The sequence below is a fragment of the Lacerta agilis genome, chromosome 17 (assembly GCF_009819535.1).
Source record: "Lacerta agilis isolate rLacAgi1 chromosome 17, rLacAgi1.pri, whole genome shotgun sequence".
NCBI lineage: Eukaryota > Metazoa > Chordata > Lepidosauria > Squamata > Lacertidae > Lacerta > Lacerta agilis.
Genome location: NC_046328.1, coordinates 32,852,115 through 32,869,580, shown reverse-complemented (window position 1 = coordinate 32,869,580; position 17,466 = coordinate 32,852,115). Strand labels below are relative to the sequence as shown.

At 52.1% G+C, this 17,466-nt stretch overlaps 1 protein-coding gene across 2 annotated transcripts in view; it reads right to left on the bottom strand.

Moving 5' to 3' along the window:
* NPR1 (natriuretic peptide receptor 1) overlaps positions 1-17,466 on the bottom strand; it is a 57,141-nt gene that overhangs the window by 23,715 nt on the left and 15,960 nt on the right. For both annotated transcript variants that reach the window (XM_033174594.1, XM_033174595.1), the window contains exons 2-7: positions 10,626-10,825; positions 5,812-5,925; positions 4,353-4,488; positions 3,196-3,287; positions 2,156-2,291; positions 1,795-1,879 (exon numbers count right to left, since the gene is read on the bottom strand). In XM_033174594.1, the coding sequence (XP_033030485.1) occupies positions 1,795-1,879; positions 2,156-2,291; positions 3,196-3,287; positions 4,353-4,488; positions 5,812-5,925; positions 10,626-10,825 (763 nt within the window). The remainder of the gene's footprint in view (positions 1-1,794; positions 1,880-2,155; positions 2,292-3,195; positions 3,288-4,352; positions 4,489-5,811; positions 5,926-10,625; positions 10,826-17,466) is intronic.

The window sequence follows — 17,466 nt, the reverse complement described above, 5'->3', positions numbered from 1 at the left end:
CGCCTCGCAAAACTGCGTTCTTTATCTGAGGTCCTGCTCTGTGGGCCCTCTCCCACGGTATCGACACAAGAACAGGCCTTCTCGGTGGCAGTTCCCCATTTAGGGAATGCTCTCCCCAGGGAAGCACGCCTGGCGCCATCACTATCTGTTTTAGGTGCCAGGGAGAAATTCATATTCACCCAGATCTTAATTTTCTGCCGTAGGTGGGCTTGCATCTTATATAGGTAAAGGGACCCCTGACCATTAGGTCCAGTCGTGGACAACTCTGGGGTTGCGGCGCTCATCTCACTTTATTGGCCGAGGGATCCGGCGTACAGCTTCTGGGTCATGTGGCAGCATGACTAAGCCGCTTCTGGCAAACCAGAGCAGCGCATGGAAATGCCGTTTACCTTCCCGCCGGAGCAGTACCTATTTATCTACTTGCACCTTGATGTGCTTTCAAACTGCTAGGTTGGCAGGAGCAGGGACCAAGCAACGGGAGCTCACCCCGTCGTGGGGATTCGAACCACCGACCTTCTGATCAGCAAGCCCTAGACTCTGTGGTTTAACCAACAGCGCCACCCGCGTCCTTGCATCTTATATATACATACACAAATTCCTAGGTATTAGGTTGGTTTATCCTTGTTTTCCATGTTAATTTTTGTAAGTTGCATTGAGTTTCATTTTTAGGAAACGCCTTGCTTTTTATGTTTGCGAGTTGTCAGACACGGAGGATAAAACAAGTTAGAAGGGGAATAGGCACCAGGTGGCATCCATCTAAGTTCTACTTACAATTAACGGAGCTGAGTTAAGTCACGCTAACTGATTTAAGTGGGTCTACTCTGAGTAGGACTAGCCCCCCCAGACAGTGGCGGAGTAAGGCTCCGCGGTACCCGGGGCGGCAAAGGAAACGCCCCGGGGGCGGGGCGTCGTGACATCACATTGTGACGTCATGACGCTCCGCCCCCAGGGCGTTTCCGGGGGTGCCGGCGCCGCTTCTGCAGCCCTCTTTTAAGCCGAAGAGCTCGCTTTTAAGCTCTCCGGCTCAAAAGGAGGCTGTGGAAGCGGCGATCCGATGACAGAGTGCGCCTGCACGTGCAGGCGCACTCCGTCGTCGGGCCGTGCGCTGCCGCTCCCAGGGTGACGGAGGGAGCGGCAGCGCGTGGGAATGGTGGGAGGGGCTGCCTCTTGTCACCCCCACGTGCCGCCGTTCGCTCCGTTGTCCCAGGAGCAGCAGCACCGCACACACCGTGCGCTGCTGCTCCCGGGGGGACGGAGCCAGCGGCAGCGCGTGGGGCTGACAAGCGCCGGCCCCTCCTACCACTCCCCACGCTGCCGGTCACCCCGGGAGCAGCAGCGCTGCACGGACAGGGTGCTCCCTCGGCCGTGCGCTGTTGCTCCTGGGGTGACGGAGGGAGCGGCAGCGCTTGGGAATGGCGGGAGGGGCTGCCGCTTGTCACCCCCATGCGCCGCCGCTCGCTCCGGTCGCCCCGGGAGCAACAGCGCACGGCCGAGGAAGCACCCCGTCCGTGCAGCGCTGCTGCTCCCGGGGTGACCGGCAGCGTGGGGAGTGGTAGGAGGGGCCGGCGCTTGTCGCCCCCACCCGCCGCTTCTCGCCCCTGTCGCCCGGGGGCGTACCGCCCCCACCGCACCCCCCTAGCGACGCCCCTGCCCCCAGATACAACTCATAACTTTCAAGCAGGGCCTGTGCCAAGTAGCTGGCCAGCAAACAAACAGAAGGACACCAGGTCGAATCCAGCAGGGCCGTTCTTACTTTTGGCAGCACCTGTCCACAAGCTCCGCCCACCCACTCACCTGTACACAAAGAAAGCTGTGACAATGATGACGGACAGGACCAAGGTCATCGTGAGGGATAGGATCTCCAGCAGAGAGAAGGAGGCTGTAGCCAAGAGAAGGAAATGAAGGAAGAGGGAAGGACAACCATTAGCCAGCCATTTCCCCTTAAAACTAGGCAGGAGAGCCTTTTCCTAAAGCCTGAGGGCCGCATATCTTCTTCTGGGCAGCCTTCCAAGGGCCACATGCTTGGCTTCTGAAAAACAGGGGGTCCACAGTCCTTAGCTAATTGGGAACCACTGGGTTAAGCCCAATTGGATCAGCCCCCAGTGTAACCCCACACAGCCAGCAGAAGGGGTCTTCTTGGGATCCCCTCCAGTACCTTTTTGGCAGGCTGGGTTGGTGTTCTCGAAACCACAGAAGGGCACATCCCTCGGGATGCCATTCCCCGGCCAGTGGATATCCTTTCCGGGAACCATATTGATCTTCTTGGTGATCCCGTTGTAAGTGGCGACGATCTGTGGAAAGAATGGGGTCGGGGGGGTGGAGAGAAGGGAGAAGAGAAGGAGATGGAGGCAGGGTACCATTTCCCCTCCTTGGTGAGGATGAGGAGCCCGAGAGCCGCATTCCTTTCTGGGAACCATGTTGGGGGCCGCACAGCAGTGGTGGGGGAGGAGCCAGGAGTAAAAGTGAGCAGAGCCACAAATGTAACTTTTGCCTTTGGACAGTGGACTGGTTTCTATACACAAACACCAGTCGTACCTCGTGTTGCGTTCGCTGCGGGATGCAAACGGCGCAGGTTACGAATGCGCCGAACCCGGAAGTCCTGGAACGGGTTACTTCCAGGTTCGGTGATTCGCGCATGCGCAGACGCATCAAATGATGTCATGCGCAGAAGCACCAAATTGCGTTGCGCACACGCGCAGACGTTGCGCTCGGGATGCGGACTGCTCAGGATGCGAACGGGGCTCTGGAACGGATCCCGTTTGCATCTAGAGGTACCATTGTACACAAACACACACACACATCAAGAAGAAGTAGACTTTAAGGAGGAGTGGAAACCTTTTGTTGAATATTTAAAGACTTGTTGTAAACATGTTAAAATGTACGTAGGATTTGAATGAAGAACAGCAGTTGAATACTTGTTGGGGTACAGTGTGGAAAAGATAACATATAGAATATTTGTAATATGCAGCAAATTTAGAAACTGCAGGGGAATCCACGGAGGGGTTGAGGGGAAGTCAAACGTGAAATGGATGTGTATTTGGAAGTATGTATCATCTTGAAAAGGAGACGGGGGGGGGGTTTCCGCGGGTGAGGGGTCTTACCCATGATGCCTCCACATCCTGGGAGGGGTCTACCTTTGAATACGTGTTGTGGGGAGTGGAGATAACAGACAGACAAACAACAAAAGGAGCAAACCTCAAACTCCCCCTCCGTTGGGTTCATGTCCCAGAGGGAAAAATCCATCTCCCGGTCGCCGCTCTCGTCGATCTTCAGGGTCCCTGTGACCCCTGCCGAAAGAAGGAAGGAGAGGGGGAAAACAGCAATCCCACACTGGTCCTTGAGGAGAGGTGAACATATCTGCCACACACACCTTAATGGGTCTACTCTGAGCACATCCTGACACATCCAACCTCTGTTCAAAAACCTTCACATTTCTTCTGACTTTGTCTTTCTTTCGAAAGGAAAAACACCAAGGCTGGATGGATGGAGCTTCCTGGCTGTAGCAGGCAACGTGGTCGCACCTTTGTAGCTTCCCACAAAGGATGCTGGGAACTGTAGTTCCCATCTAGCAAAACTACAATTCCCAGCACCCTACAAACTACAGATCCCAGGATTCATCGGGAGGAAGTCATGTGCTTTAAATGTATGGGGCTGTGTTTGACTACTTTGTACTCAGAGGAGACCCACAGGAATTAATGGCTCTACACAATAACATAAGGAGAGTCAGCTGGACCAGGCCAATGGCCCATCTAGTCCGGCCATCCTGTTCTCACAACAGCCCACCAGATGCCTACAGGAAACCCTCGAGCAGGATTGGACCACAAGAGCCCTCTCCCCTCCTGTGGTTTCCAGTAACTGGAATTCAGAAACATTCCTGCCTCTGACCACGGATCTCCTCCATGGATTTCTCCAATCCTCTTTTAAAGCCATCCTCACTACATCTTGTGGCAGTGAGTTCCACAGCTTAGTTATGTGCTGCACTGAGAAGTACTTTCTTTCATCCACCCTGAATCTTTAACAGGAGATGGCGGGGATTGAACCCATGACCCCTCTGCATACAAAACCGCTGTACTACAGTCCCTGCCCAACAACCATTTTTTTGTGGAATAACAGTTAGAGCAGGGTTTCCTAAACTTGGGTCTCCCATCCTCCCTGATCCACTTGTCCTCCTAGCTAGGAATGATGGGAGCTGTAACCCCACAACAGCTGGAGACCCAAGTTTAGACTAGGACTTGGGAGAGGCCAAGGTTCGAATCCCCACTCAGCCACGAAACTCACCTTGGGGGCAAGTCCCTTCCGCTCAGCCAAGCCTACCTCGCAGGGTTGCTGGGAGGACAAAAAATGGTACTGACCATAAAAAGTCCGGTTCTGCATCTGGCGGGTGGTCAAGGTGGCGTTGGAGAAGGATCCCTCCTGCTGCAGCATCTCACTGGCTGCTTGAGCGTAGAGCATCACCCCGTCGTGAAAGGCGGCAGCGATGAAGTTTTTCTGGAAAGCAAGAAGGCCGGTTAGATTTGCCTCTGCGCCACTCAGGCAGGGGGAGAGGAACAGGGCGGGTGCCACCAGACCAGGAGGGAGCCCTTTCCGGCCACAGCGCCAACTTCAGAATGCCAACTCATCGGCGAGGTTAGAATCAATGGGGCACGTACCTCCACTCACAGTGGGACCGCAGTATTTGGGTCGAAAGGTTTGGGGGGATCGGTTTATAACAGGGGTAGGCAACCAAAGGCCCGGGGGCCGAGTGCGGCCCAATCGCCTTCTCAATACGGCCCGCGTGTTTTTACATGAGTAGAATGTGTGCTTTTTAAAAAAAATGCATCTCTGGGTTATTTTGGGGGCATAGGAATTCGTTCATCCCCCCCCCCCGCTAAAAAATATAGTCCAGCCCACCGCATGGTTTGAGGGACGGTGGACCAGCCCACAGCTGAGAAAGGTTGCTGACCCCTGGTTTATAATAAACAGGGTGCCAGTGTGGTTTATACCAATGGAGAGCCAGTAACAGCCTAGGGGTTAGAGTGCTGGAGTAGGACGTGGGAGGGAGAAGGGTGCGTAGCTCACGGGGGCCTGGCCTACCTCACAGGGTTGTTATGAGGATAAAATGGGGTGGGGGAGAGAACCATGTACAATACCTCAGAGACATTCCTTGGCTTGTTTACCCAGAGGTCAAACCTGTTTTCTACAACTCTGCTTCCCCTCTGAAGTTGAGAGTCACCGTTTCATCCCAACCCGAGGGCCAAACCCCCTCCGAGGCAACTTTCTGGGGGCCGCATGCCTTCAGCATAAAGCCAGAGGCAGAAGTGGGTGAGGACAGTGCAGGTGGGTCAACGGGTGCGACCGTCACCTTCGTACGGAAATCTCTGAAACGCCCTGTTTTCACACAGAACGGCGGTGCAGTGTAGCGGTTAGAGTGCTGGACTAGGGGCCAGCAGCAGCCAGGGTTCGAATCACCCCCCGCTCGGCTGCGTGAAGCTCGCTGGGTGTGACCTTGGGCGTGAAGCTCTCTTAGCCTAACCTAGCAGGGTTGTTGCGAGGATGAAACGGGGAGGGGAAAACCACATACGCCACCTCCTTGGAGGAAAATGGCAGCGTATAGATTTAAATAAATCAATAACGAAAATGCGCGCCGTTGCAAAATAATGGAACGCGCATTGCCCTAAGTTGACCCTGTTAAATATTTCCAGTGAAGGCAATGACGCTCTGTTATGGAAAGGAGACAAAATGCAGGCATTCCCAGCGAACAGGCCTCCCCCAGACCCTCTTTGCCTCCTGCGTTGAGCCAGGAAGGCAAATCTACCAGCGCAGCTTCCTTACCAGCCCGTCTTCCATGGTGAAATTGAACTGCGCTTGAGCCCCTTCCTTGACCTCCTGCAGGAACGGCCTGTATTCCGGGTTGGTGGGCTCTGCGTATGTGATGATCATGACGGCCTGTGCAGAGGGCGAGAGGGAGGCGTGCACTCAAAATCACTTGGAATCATCACAGAACTGCAAGGACCTCCAAGGGTCATCAAGCCCAACCCCTCCACAATGCAGGAACCACAGCTAAGGAATCCCCCCTGACTGTCGGCTACCCGACCTCTGTTTAATAACCTCCAACCAAGGAGAGTTTGCCGCCATCTGAGGTTGTCCATCGTCAAACAGCTTTTGCCTTCAGAAAGTTCTACCTAATATTTAGTCGGAATCTCCTCTTGGAAACTCGGAAGTGGGGGGCGATGGGAACGGCCCTCCCTCCCTGATTCGCCCCCAAAATCAGGTCCTTGGAGGTACACTGCTCCTGTCTGTGGAGTTTCCACTTAGCTATTTTGCTTTATAGCGACTGAGAGACCTTCACGAACATACCTTTTAAGAAACCAACCATCTAATCCAGGGGTGACAAAGCTGTGGCCATCCGAGGTTGTGTCAAACTAAGTTATACTCAGAGTAGACCCCCCTGAATTTCATGGGCCTAAGGTAGTCATGGCTGTTAATTTAAATTAACACTGGGGTTGGTTTGTTTGTTTTTTTAAAAAAAGTTTGTATTAAGGATTTTCTTGCGTTACAAAACAAATAAACAGGGAAAAGTACATACAGTGTCTCCATTATTCAGCTCATAGAATCCTTTCCACAATTTGTTAAACCCCTCTGTTTTTAAAGCCTTCTAAGCCAGAGATGGAGAACCCGGGACCCAACGGCTGAAAGTGGCCCCCTAAGCCTCTCCACTTGGCCCTTGAAACGCTCTCCCCAGGCCACAGCCCTCACCCATTGGCTCTGCTGCGCGTAGAGTTGGGAGGGACCCCGAGAGTCATCTAGTCCAACCCTCTGCAGTGCAGGAATCTCAGCAAAAAGCATCCATGACAGACAGCTATCCAACCTTGGCTTAGAAAACTCCAAAGAAAGAGAGTCCACCACTCCCGAGGGAGACCGTGTCCTCGAACTCAGATTCTGCCTTTTGTGAGAGGGCGGGGTGTGTCCAAGTGTGTAGAAATTAGCCCTACCGAACCACAGGTGAAATTCCCACCTGTTGCCCCGCTCACTTTCCCCGCTAGCCTTGCCCACCTCTGCCGTGCGGCCCTCGGAAGGTTTCCCAGATATAAATGTGGCCCTCAGATTGAAAACAAAGTTGTGTGTTTCCCCACCACCAAGCCAACAAGCATCGAGAGGCAATGAATCCTGCCCCTCTCCCCTCAGATATTCAGGCCGGCTCTCAGCTCCCCGGGCTATTAATAGCCTATAACTTGCCCGCTACTCCGGGGGAATTATCTTGCTTCCTTCCTCTCACGCCGGAGAAAAGCAAAGCCGGCCAGGTCTGGCCAAAGTCATCGCCCTTCCCCTCCACCCTAAACCCTCAGCGCCCCTCTCCTCCGACGGGATCTTGTGCGGGGAGGGAGACCCAGTCCAAAAAGGCATGACAGGGGAGCCGGGTGGGATATGAACCCGGTACTCCAGGAGTTAAATGGGTGGGTGGGTGGCAGGAAGGAAGGAAGGAAGGAAGAATAAAGAATTTGCCGAGGCCCGAGAATAAAATCCATCGCCTTCGTGCCCATAGGAAGTTGCCTCAGAGCCTCACGCAGTTTGACCGTTGCTCCAGCTAGCGTAGGGTTGCCTACACTGACTGGCAGCAGCTCGCCAGTAGCCTTTCCCAGCTCTGCTTGGGACCTCCTTGTTATGTATGGGAGGCGGACCCTGTAAGGTGGTTGAACAGCTCCTATTGGTTCCCATACATCAGTGTTTTTCAACAATTTTTGGGCAAAGGCACACTTGTTTCATGAAAAAAATCACGAGGCACACCACCATTAGAAAATGTTAAAAAAATTAACTCTGTGCCTATATTGACTATATATAAAGTAATTCTCTTGAATAGGAATCAAATAAACACAAATAAAGTATTTTATAATTACTTTATTATGAAATAGTAAGTAAACAGAAATATGAAAAATTATAAAATACTTTATTCAGTGCGCAACCAGGGCCTGTTTGGCTGAACACAAAGCTGATATTCTGGCTGGAATTTTTCCCACAGCACACCAGGCAACATCTCGCGGCACACTAGTGGGCAGCGGAACAGTGGTTGAAAAACACTGCCATACATAACACTCCTGCAAACAAAGCAGGAGTTATAGTCCTTCCCCTGATTTAAGTATGGTCCTAGTCCTCATTGTTCGGAATAAACGCCTTGTTTCAAGCACTGCCTTAGACCTGCTGTAAGGCCCAGAGCCCGGATTGCAAGATTCCTAGCCAGGCTTGACCAACCCAGAAACTTCATTCTGAGGTGCAGATACACACAACCCTTTTCTCTTGTAAGCAGGATACTGCCCGAACTGCGCCTGAAGAGGGCGCCGTGACTCCCAGGCGCATAACTGAGGCCCGGTAACTTGAGACCCCGGCGGCGAGTCTTGACAATGGCCAACCTCAGCCCGCCTCGGCCTCAGGGCAGCTTCCAAGTCCGTCACAAAGCCTCATTGTCATGCCCGTCCCCGATGCTCCCAAGGCGCTGGGATCCCCGCCAGGCACTCGCAGTTCCCCCACGGAAGCACAGCAACCTCCGCAAGGCCTCCTCTGCCAGGTGTTCTTGGCACAATGGCCACGTTTCTCTCTTTCTCTCTCGGCGGCCGCTTCCTGGCAAAGCACCCGCGCCTTTTAACGGCTTCCTGACCGCCAGAAGTTCCAGAAGTCCAGCTTTCCCTGTCACCTGCCGCCTCCGTTGCCAGGAGGAAGCTTCCCCGGTTGAATTTCAGCCCGAGGGTTGCTTCCCCTCATCGGTGACCTTCCAGGGGCCGCATGCCTGTGGTGGGCAGAGTAACTGAAGGCTATATTCAGTCAGAGGTCTCCCTTCCTGGGCATGAGGAGTGGGGCATATGCCACACAGAGGCAGGCCCAAGGGCCAGTTAGAGAGGCCCCGAGGGCCACATTCCATTGTGGGTGGGGCCAGAGGCAAAGCAGGCGGAGCAACAGATGGGACCCTGACATTGAACAGAGGGCCACACCAAGAAAAGTCAGAATTTTCCACACATCGCCTATTAAAAGACTATAATTCCCAACACGGTTTATCCATCAGTCCCGGGGAACTCTGGGAACTATAGCTCTGTGAGGGGAATAGGGGGCCTCCTAATAACCCTCAGTGCTCTTTAACAAACTAGCGTTCCCAGTATTCATGGGGGGGGGGGGAGCGGTGGTTGTTTAAAGTGATACCAGAGCACTATTAAATGCATGGTGTGAATGTGACCCATGTTAGGTCCATTAATTTCAATGGGTCTCTACTTTGAGTGGGGCTTAATTCCTCTTCCTAGGTTTAAAGTGGCATCGCAGTGCTTTAAATGTATGGTATGGGTAGGCAAACTAAGGCCCGGGGGCTGGATGCGGCCCAATCGCCTTCTAAATGCTGCCCGCGGACGGTCCGGGAATCAGCGTGTTTCTACATGAATAGAATGTGTCCTTTTATTTAAAACTAGCTGGCCCGGCCACGCGTTGCTGTGGGTTTTTTTTCTTCTCTTTTTAAAATTCTCCTGACCCTGAGAGTATTCTGGAAGCTCCTGTTTTCATTCTTCCCTGTCCCTTTAGAGCAGGGGTCATAAACCTTTTTCAGCCGTGGGCCGGTCCACGTTCCCTCAGACCATGTGGTAGGACGCACTATATTTTTTTTGGGGGGGGGGAATGAACTAATTCCTATGCCCCACAAATAACCCAGAGATGCATTTTACATGCAAAGCTGCGGCCGGCCATTTTAGGCGAGGGCACTGGGGAACTTAAAAGCATTCTCCCCCACCCCAGTCCCAAAATTACCCAGTCCCAAAATCACGCACCCCAGCGACACAATCCCCTCAGAGCTGGTGTTTCCCAGTGCGACCTCTCAGGAATGCCTCCTGCTCCGTGTTTTTTTTTTCTCGGCACATGCGAAGCTGCAGCGGCCATTTTAGGTGAGGGCACAGGCATTGTTGCTCTGGCCAGGTCTGATGATGTCGACAGGCGATCCGCCTTTCTATTGGATGCTGTTGGAGTCTTCATTCCTTTTGCTGGTGAGGTATAATAGGCGCACCACTTTTTTTGCCTTTATTCTATATTTTAGGCATGACAGGTGTGGATTTTTTGAATTTTTATGATGCCAGATCCTTCCTTGATGGTCAAGTTACTCTTTGTCCTAATTTGATGCTGTTTGGTGCATCGGTTACGGAGAACATAGGTTTCCGGCGTACACACAATGGGAACATTTATATATATATATACATGCTTCTCTGGGTTATTTGTGGGGCCTGCCTGGTGTTTTTTACATGAGTAGAATGTGTGCTTTTATTTAAAATGCATCTCTGGGTTATTTGTGGGGCATAGGAATTCGTTCTCCCCCCCCAAAAAAAAAATATAGTCCGGCCCCCCACAAGGTCTGAGGGACAGTGGACCGGCCCCCACTTAAAAAGTTTGCTGACCCCTGTTGTACGGCATGAATATGGCGTTACCGGGAGCCATCAATCTCAGCGGGTTTCCACTCTTAAGTGGGGCTTAATTGCCTACAACCCAGAAGTCCGCACTGGAGGGGAAAAGAACGGACAAACCCTGTCAAATACGTACCAATGCATATTTGTTTCAGCTCAAACCACGTGCAGTGGAGACGGGACCGCCCGCCAGGGTTGGCGTTGACAGCTGCATGGGAGCCTTACCTTGTAGGCCTCGCGGGCAACGGTGTCGTTCCCGTCGCCCCGTCGCCAGGGGAGCCGCCGGTCGGGGAATGTGGAGCTCTGCAGGCTCGCCCCAAAGAGGTCAATGTAGAGGAAGGCGTATTCGCCCGCGGTGAGCCCCTCGCGATGCGCGTGGACCATGAGTTCGCGGAAGATGTCGGGGGCGCAGCAGACGAACACGACTGCAAGGCAGAGAGAGGGAAGCTGTGAGCAAAGGCCTCTCGACACACCGGGGTGGGAAATGTGAAAGGCGGCGCCCTGCTTTGGGATGAGAGAAAGCAAATCACTAACATGTTGGAGTTACAGGTGGGTAGCCGTGTTGGTCTGCCATAGTCGAAACAAAATAGAAAATTCTTTCCAGTAGCACCTTAGAGACCAACTGAGTTTGTTCTTGGTATGAGCTTTCATGTGCATGCACACTTCTTCAGATACCAGCTCATACCAAGAACAAACTCAGTTGGTCTGTAAGGTGCTACTGGAAAGAATTTTCTATTTTGTTGGTATCTGAAGAAGTGTGCATGCACACGAAAGCTCATACCAAGAACAAACTCAGTTGGTTTCTAAGGTGCTACTGGAAAGAATTTCCTATTTTGTTTTAACATGTTGGGTTATTTCATTTCGTTTCATTCTTTAAATATAGTTATTTCTTTCTTAAATGGCAGAGGGAAACCTGCTGCTCGAGGCGGGCTGCATCACTCAACCTATTGCAGAGGTCGGGAACTTTAACCTGAATGCGGCCCTCTAGATTCCTCTATACGGCCCTTGGGGTGTTTCTTACCCCTCCCTCTGACTATGCCCTCCTCAGCTCTGATCTATGCTCCCTTTAACTGCTTTTGCCTGGCTGGAATGTGTCCTTGAATCAGGACATTGCAATGCGCTACTGCAATGCGCTCTATGTGGGGCTCCCTTTGAAGGTAACCTGGAAACTACAACTAATCCAGAATGCGGCAGCTAGACTGGTGACTGGGAGTGGCCCCCAAGACCATGTAACACCGGTCCTGAAAGAGCTACATTGGCTCCCAGTACGTTTCCGAGCACAAAGTACCGGTACACTTTGTGCAGGAGAGTTCCACAGTTGAGATGCGCTGCGCGAAGAAAGGCTTTTCTTTTATCTGTGGGTGGCGCTGTGGCTTAAACCACTGAGCCTCTTGGGCTTGCCGATCGGAAGGTCGGCGGTTCGAATCCCCACGGCGGGATGAGCTCCTGTTGCTCTGTCCCAGCTCCTGCCAACCTAGCAGTTCGAAAGCATGCCAGTGCAAGTAGATAAACAGGTACCGCTCCGGCGGGAAGGTAAACGGCATTTCCGTGCGCTCTGGCACTCGTCACGGTCCTCCGTGCGCCTGTAGTGGTTTAGTCATGCTGGCCACATGACCCGGAAAACTGTCTGTGGACAAACGCCAGCTCCATCGGCCTGAAAGCGAGATGAGCACCGCAACCCCAGAGTCGCCTTTGACTGGACTTAACCATCCAGTGGTCCTAGCGGCAGCTAGACTGGTGACTGGGAGCGGCCACAAAGACCACATAACACCGGTCCTGAAAGACCTACATTGGCTCCCAGTCCGTTTCCGAGCACAATTCAAAGTGTTGGTGTTGACCTTTAAAGCCCTGAATGGCCTCAGGCCAGGATACCTGAAGGAGCGTCTCCACCCCCATTGTCCAGCCCGGACACTGAGGTCCAGCGCCGAGGGCCTTCTGGCAGTTCCATCCCTGCAAGAAGCAAAGTTACAGGGAACCAGGCAGAGGGCCTTCTCGGTGGTGGCGCCCGCCCTGTGGAACGCCCTCCCATCAGATGTCAAGGAAATACAGTGGTACCTCGGTTTACGAACGGTCCTGTTTACAAATGATTCAGTTTACGAACTCCGCAAAACCTGAAGCAGTGTCCTGGTTTGAGAACTTTACCCCGGTCTAAGAACGGAATCCGAACGGTGGAAGGGCACCGGCGGCGGGAGACCTCTTTAGGGAAAGCGCGCCTCCGTTTAAGAACGGTTTCAGTTTAAGAACGGACTTCCGGAATGCATTAAGTTCGTAAACCGATGTCTCGCACAATTTTGTTCGGGGGTCCTCATGTGGTGGGCCAGACTATATTTTTTTGGGGGGGGGTGAACTAATTCCTATGCCCCACAAATAATCCAGAGATGCATTTTACATAAAAGAACACATTCTACTCATGTAAAAACACCAGGCATGCGAAGCTGCGGCGGCCATTTTAGGTGAGGGCACTGGCGACCTTAAAGAGCATTCTCCCCCACCCCAGTCCCAAAATTACCCAGTCCCAAAATCACGCACCCCAGCGAAACAATCCCCTCAGCGCTGGTCTTACTCAGTGCGGCCTCTCAGGCCTGCCTCCTGCTCCGTGTTTTTTTTTTTCCTTTCAGAGCATGCGAAGCTGCAGCGGCCATTTTAGGTGAGGGCACAGGCATTGTTGCTCTGGCCAGGTCTGATGATGTCGACGGGCCATCTGCCTTTCTATTGGATGCTGTTGGAGTCTTCATTCCTTTTGCTGGTGAGGTATAATAGGCGCACCATTTGTATTTGCCTTTATTCTATATTTTAGGCATGACAGGTGTGGTTTTTTTAAATTTTAATTATGCCAGATCCTTCCTCGATGGTCATGTTACGCTTTGTACTAATTTGATGCGCTTTGGTCCAGCGGTTACGGAGAACATCGGTGTCTGCCGCGCACACAATGGGAACATTTATATATATATATATAGATAGGGGAATCTGGTTGGCTGCTGTGAGAACAGGATGCTGAACAAAAGGAGGGTCTTTTTAGGTTCTTGAAACAAGGAAGGGCCTTCTGCACCCTGATTCACCCAAAGATCTTGCTGTCTCCTCCTCTAAGCATCCTCAACAGCCTCTTGGCAGCCTCCACAGATGGTCTAGTCGTTTATTCAGCGGGTGATTTAAGGGGTGGGTGGGGGAGAAAGCTATTGTTCTACATCAGCTTATCTTCAGCGCGAAATGTAACTCGGCCACTGCAAGACGTGTGAAAGGGCAAGCGCCTGACATTTCCCCACTTAGGAGATGCAAATCCCTGCCTTCTCGCACTTGGCGAGCTAAATTATTGCGCAGGGAATCTAGAAGAGGAACCTGAAGATCCTAAGACCCAGGAGGCAACTGCGGCCCCCCAAATCTCTAAACCTGGCCCTTGAAAATCTCCCCCAGGCCACACCCCATTTCCCCAGGCCACACCCCTTGCTGGTCCCAAACCTAGGGGATGGGTTAATCCTCTCCAATTTCAGATTCTCATTTTTCTAGTCTCGGGCTGCAGGCGCACTATACTTTTAAATAATGTTTCCCCCATCAAAGAATTCTGGGCACTGCCGTTTTTTAAGGGGCTGCTGGGAATCGGAACTCTGGGAGGGGGTGAAACTACATTGTCCAGAATCCTTTGAGAGAAAGAAGGTATTCTGGATGTGCTTTGGAGGAATGGTGTGTTCACCCAGCCTTCTGTTCTCCACAACGCCACGTGGGTTTGCAATTAATTTATTTGTTTGTTTTTAAAGCTCCCCCCCCCCAAGATTCATCAGCATTTCAGCACAAATATCTCCGGACACACACACACAGACACACACACACACACACGTCACTAAGGAATTTTGACCGAATAGACACATTTTTGCCAAGCGATTTCCTCCAACAGGAAGCGTTTTATTTTCACGAATGCAAGAACGTTAAGAAGAAGAGTCCTGCAGGGTCAGGCCCATGGCTCATCAGTTGCAGTGGCCAACCAGAGGCAGCGTGGTGTAGTGGTTGGAGTGTCAGGCTAGGACCTGGGAGAAAACTGGGTTTCAAATCCCTCACCCAGCTAAGAAGATCACAGGGCCAGACCTTGGGCCAGCCGCTACCTTACCAGGCTTTGAGGGCATTAAACAATGGAGAAACATGTGTTCAACCAGGAACTCCTTGGAGGAAAAGATGGGATAGAAACACAATGAATGAATGAATGAATGAATGAATGTATAAACCAGATGCCTCAATGGGAAACCGGCAAGCAGGACCCAAGTGCAGCAGCAGCTTTTCTCCCTCCTACGGCTTCCAGAAAGCCACTTCCGCCCATGAGCAGGAGGGGCTGAGACACAGCCCCTGCGCGATTGGCTGGATTCCCGCCGCTCCCCCCCCCCCGAAGGCCGACCAATCCGGTTGACTGGGGGCGTGGCCGGGCATCCCTTTAACTAGGGGACGGCGGGGATCCTTCCCCCTCTCCTTCGCTGCCCCCAGCTGCATTGGTTCTCCCGCCCACCCACCCTTTAGGTTAGCTATTGACCTTGCTATGGAGTCCGGTTGGTCGCCCAGTTGGCTGGGGGGGGGGCCTGGTAGGACTTTTCCCCATTTGGGCTAGCCAAATCGGTTTTTTCCGCCTACGTCGTAGCAATCCGTCACAACTTTTGGTTTGCAGGTTAGGCATTGGATAACATCAAGAGAGGTGAGAAGGGGAGGTAGTGCCATCACCTGCCCCTCATTGGAAGGGTATTCCCTTAAAGGTTTCCGGGGGCGTGGCCCTGTCCGAAGCCTAGGGAGGTTAGGGCCTAAGCCACGCCCCTAACAGTGATCACAGGGGGAGTTCCACTTGATAAGCATCAGTGGGGCTCCTCTTGGTGGTTAACCCTTCCAACACTCGGGTTGGGGTCAGATATAGTGGTTAGGGTCCAATGCCTAAGCCAATACCGCTCAACATCCGTAACCAATAAAGTTGTGGCCTTTATGCCCATTAAATTCGATACAATGTCTCATGTGTCTTTATTCAATCGGGAGGGAGGGACATTGCCACGCAATCTGGGATTTGGAAGCACTGAGAGCAAAGCCATCGTGCCATTTTCACACCTGCTTTGCCCCCGTCTATCCATTTCAATACCCATCACCATAGCTGTCAAGTCTCCCTTTTTTTGCGGGAAACTCCCTTATTCCAAGCCGTTTCCCGCAGCTATCCCTTACTGTTGATATCCCTTAAATTTCCCTTATTTCTGGGAAGGAGAGTTGGAGTCCGGGGATTCCTTGGGTCCCTGCCTTTCTCAGCCCCGCCTGCCTGCCTGCCTGCCTACCTCACAGGACTGTTGTGGGGATTAAATGAGGACTAGGACCAGGGAGCTCCTTGGAGAAAAAGGTGGAATATAAATACCTAATAACAAACAGACAGACAGATATATAAAGAAGAAGATAAAAGAGACGAATGTTTCTTGCCAACAGGTGCTCAGATTAAGCATTGCTGCCCCTAACTGGAGGCAGAACAGAGCCGACCTGGCCAGAAGCCACCAGTGGTCCTCTCTACCTGCATGAATTTGCCTAATCCAAGTTGGTGGCCATCGCTGTTCCCTGTGGCAGGGAGTTCCAGAGGTTAACCATGTGCTGCGTGAATAAGTGCCTTCTTTTCTCTGCCCTAATTTCTCTTTCCTGGGAGCTCTTTCCTGGTGTAAATTAATTTGTAGCCTGGGGGGGGGGGGATTACCGTGGCGTGGACTGTCCCTGAGAACTGTAGACTGTCCCCAGGACAGGTGAGGGTGCTGATCCCTTATTTTCAAATCCGAAACTTGACAGCTATGCCCATCACTTACCTGGAGAAACTGCAAAATCGGTTTCGGTTCTCACACTGTCTCAGAAACTCAGGTTTGCCTTTCAGCGTGAAGCAAGCCACATTTCGCATCCCGCATCTAAGACAATCCTGGCAGGTTCTTTTATAGAAAGGTCCAGAAAGCTGCCTGAAAACAGATCATAACACACCGCAATGTCCTGTTCCCCCACCAACACTTCCCCCCACCTCTGAGAGATCAAATCCCCCCCCCCCCGGGGTTGTGCACACACTTTTCCATAATTTCCATCCTTGCTGAGCTGGAAATACAAAAGACAGCCTCTTTCTTCCACCCTCCCTGCTCCCCCTAAAAAGTAAATAAACTGGGCTGCGCGCACCCAAGTCGGCAGCCAAATTCTCTCCGCTGGGAGCCATCGGCACCTCCAGGAGGTTGCGAAAGGAGAGCTGGCTGGCTGTCTGCATTCAAAAGGCCCTTCCCATTCCTTGATCATATGCACCAAGGAATCCAGATTCTGCTCCTCTTGCCTGGCTCTTGGCAGAGAAGGGGGAAAAGAAGAGAGCAAACTGGAGCGAAAGGAGTACAAATAAGGCATCCGTCAAAAGACTTATCTCTCCCCTTTGCGGATTTGCATTTGAGGCACACAGGTAGGACTAGGACTTAGGAGAGCAGGGTTCGAATCTCCACTCAGCCATAAAGCGTACTGGGTGTGACCTTGGGCCAATCCCCATCTCTTAGCCTAACCTACCTCACATAGTTGTTGCGAGGATGAAAGGGGGGAGGACCCATGTACGCCACCTTGAAATCCTTGATAGATAAAGGTGGTATATAAATGTAATAAATAACAATAAGGCGCTAGTCCTCAAGGGAGTTTCCCTGTTGCCTCTCTGCATGAGCAGCATTCCCTCCTTCAGCCCCTGCGAGGTATTCTCCCGCACGCCTCTGCAATCAGCTCCAACCGGATTGTCCTGCCGTGAGGGCAAGAAAAGAGGGCACAAATGGGGGGTCTTGGAGCCCCAATATCTTGGACCTGTATGTGGAAAACAGATCTGAAAAGCAAATAACTTACTTCTCATGTCTTACGGGGCTGTATTGTCAAATCCCGGGAGAGCTTTAATATTAATGATTTTGATTGCTGGCCTTCAAGGGGTTGGCAGATTGCCCAGCTGGAAAAGATATCTCACAAACTGAACAGAGCTCAAATGACTCCCCCCCCCCTTCCAAATATGCCATGGTTTTATTTCTTCTACAAAATGTTGATGCGTGTGATCGCTCTGGGCGACCGGTCTATGCAA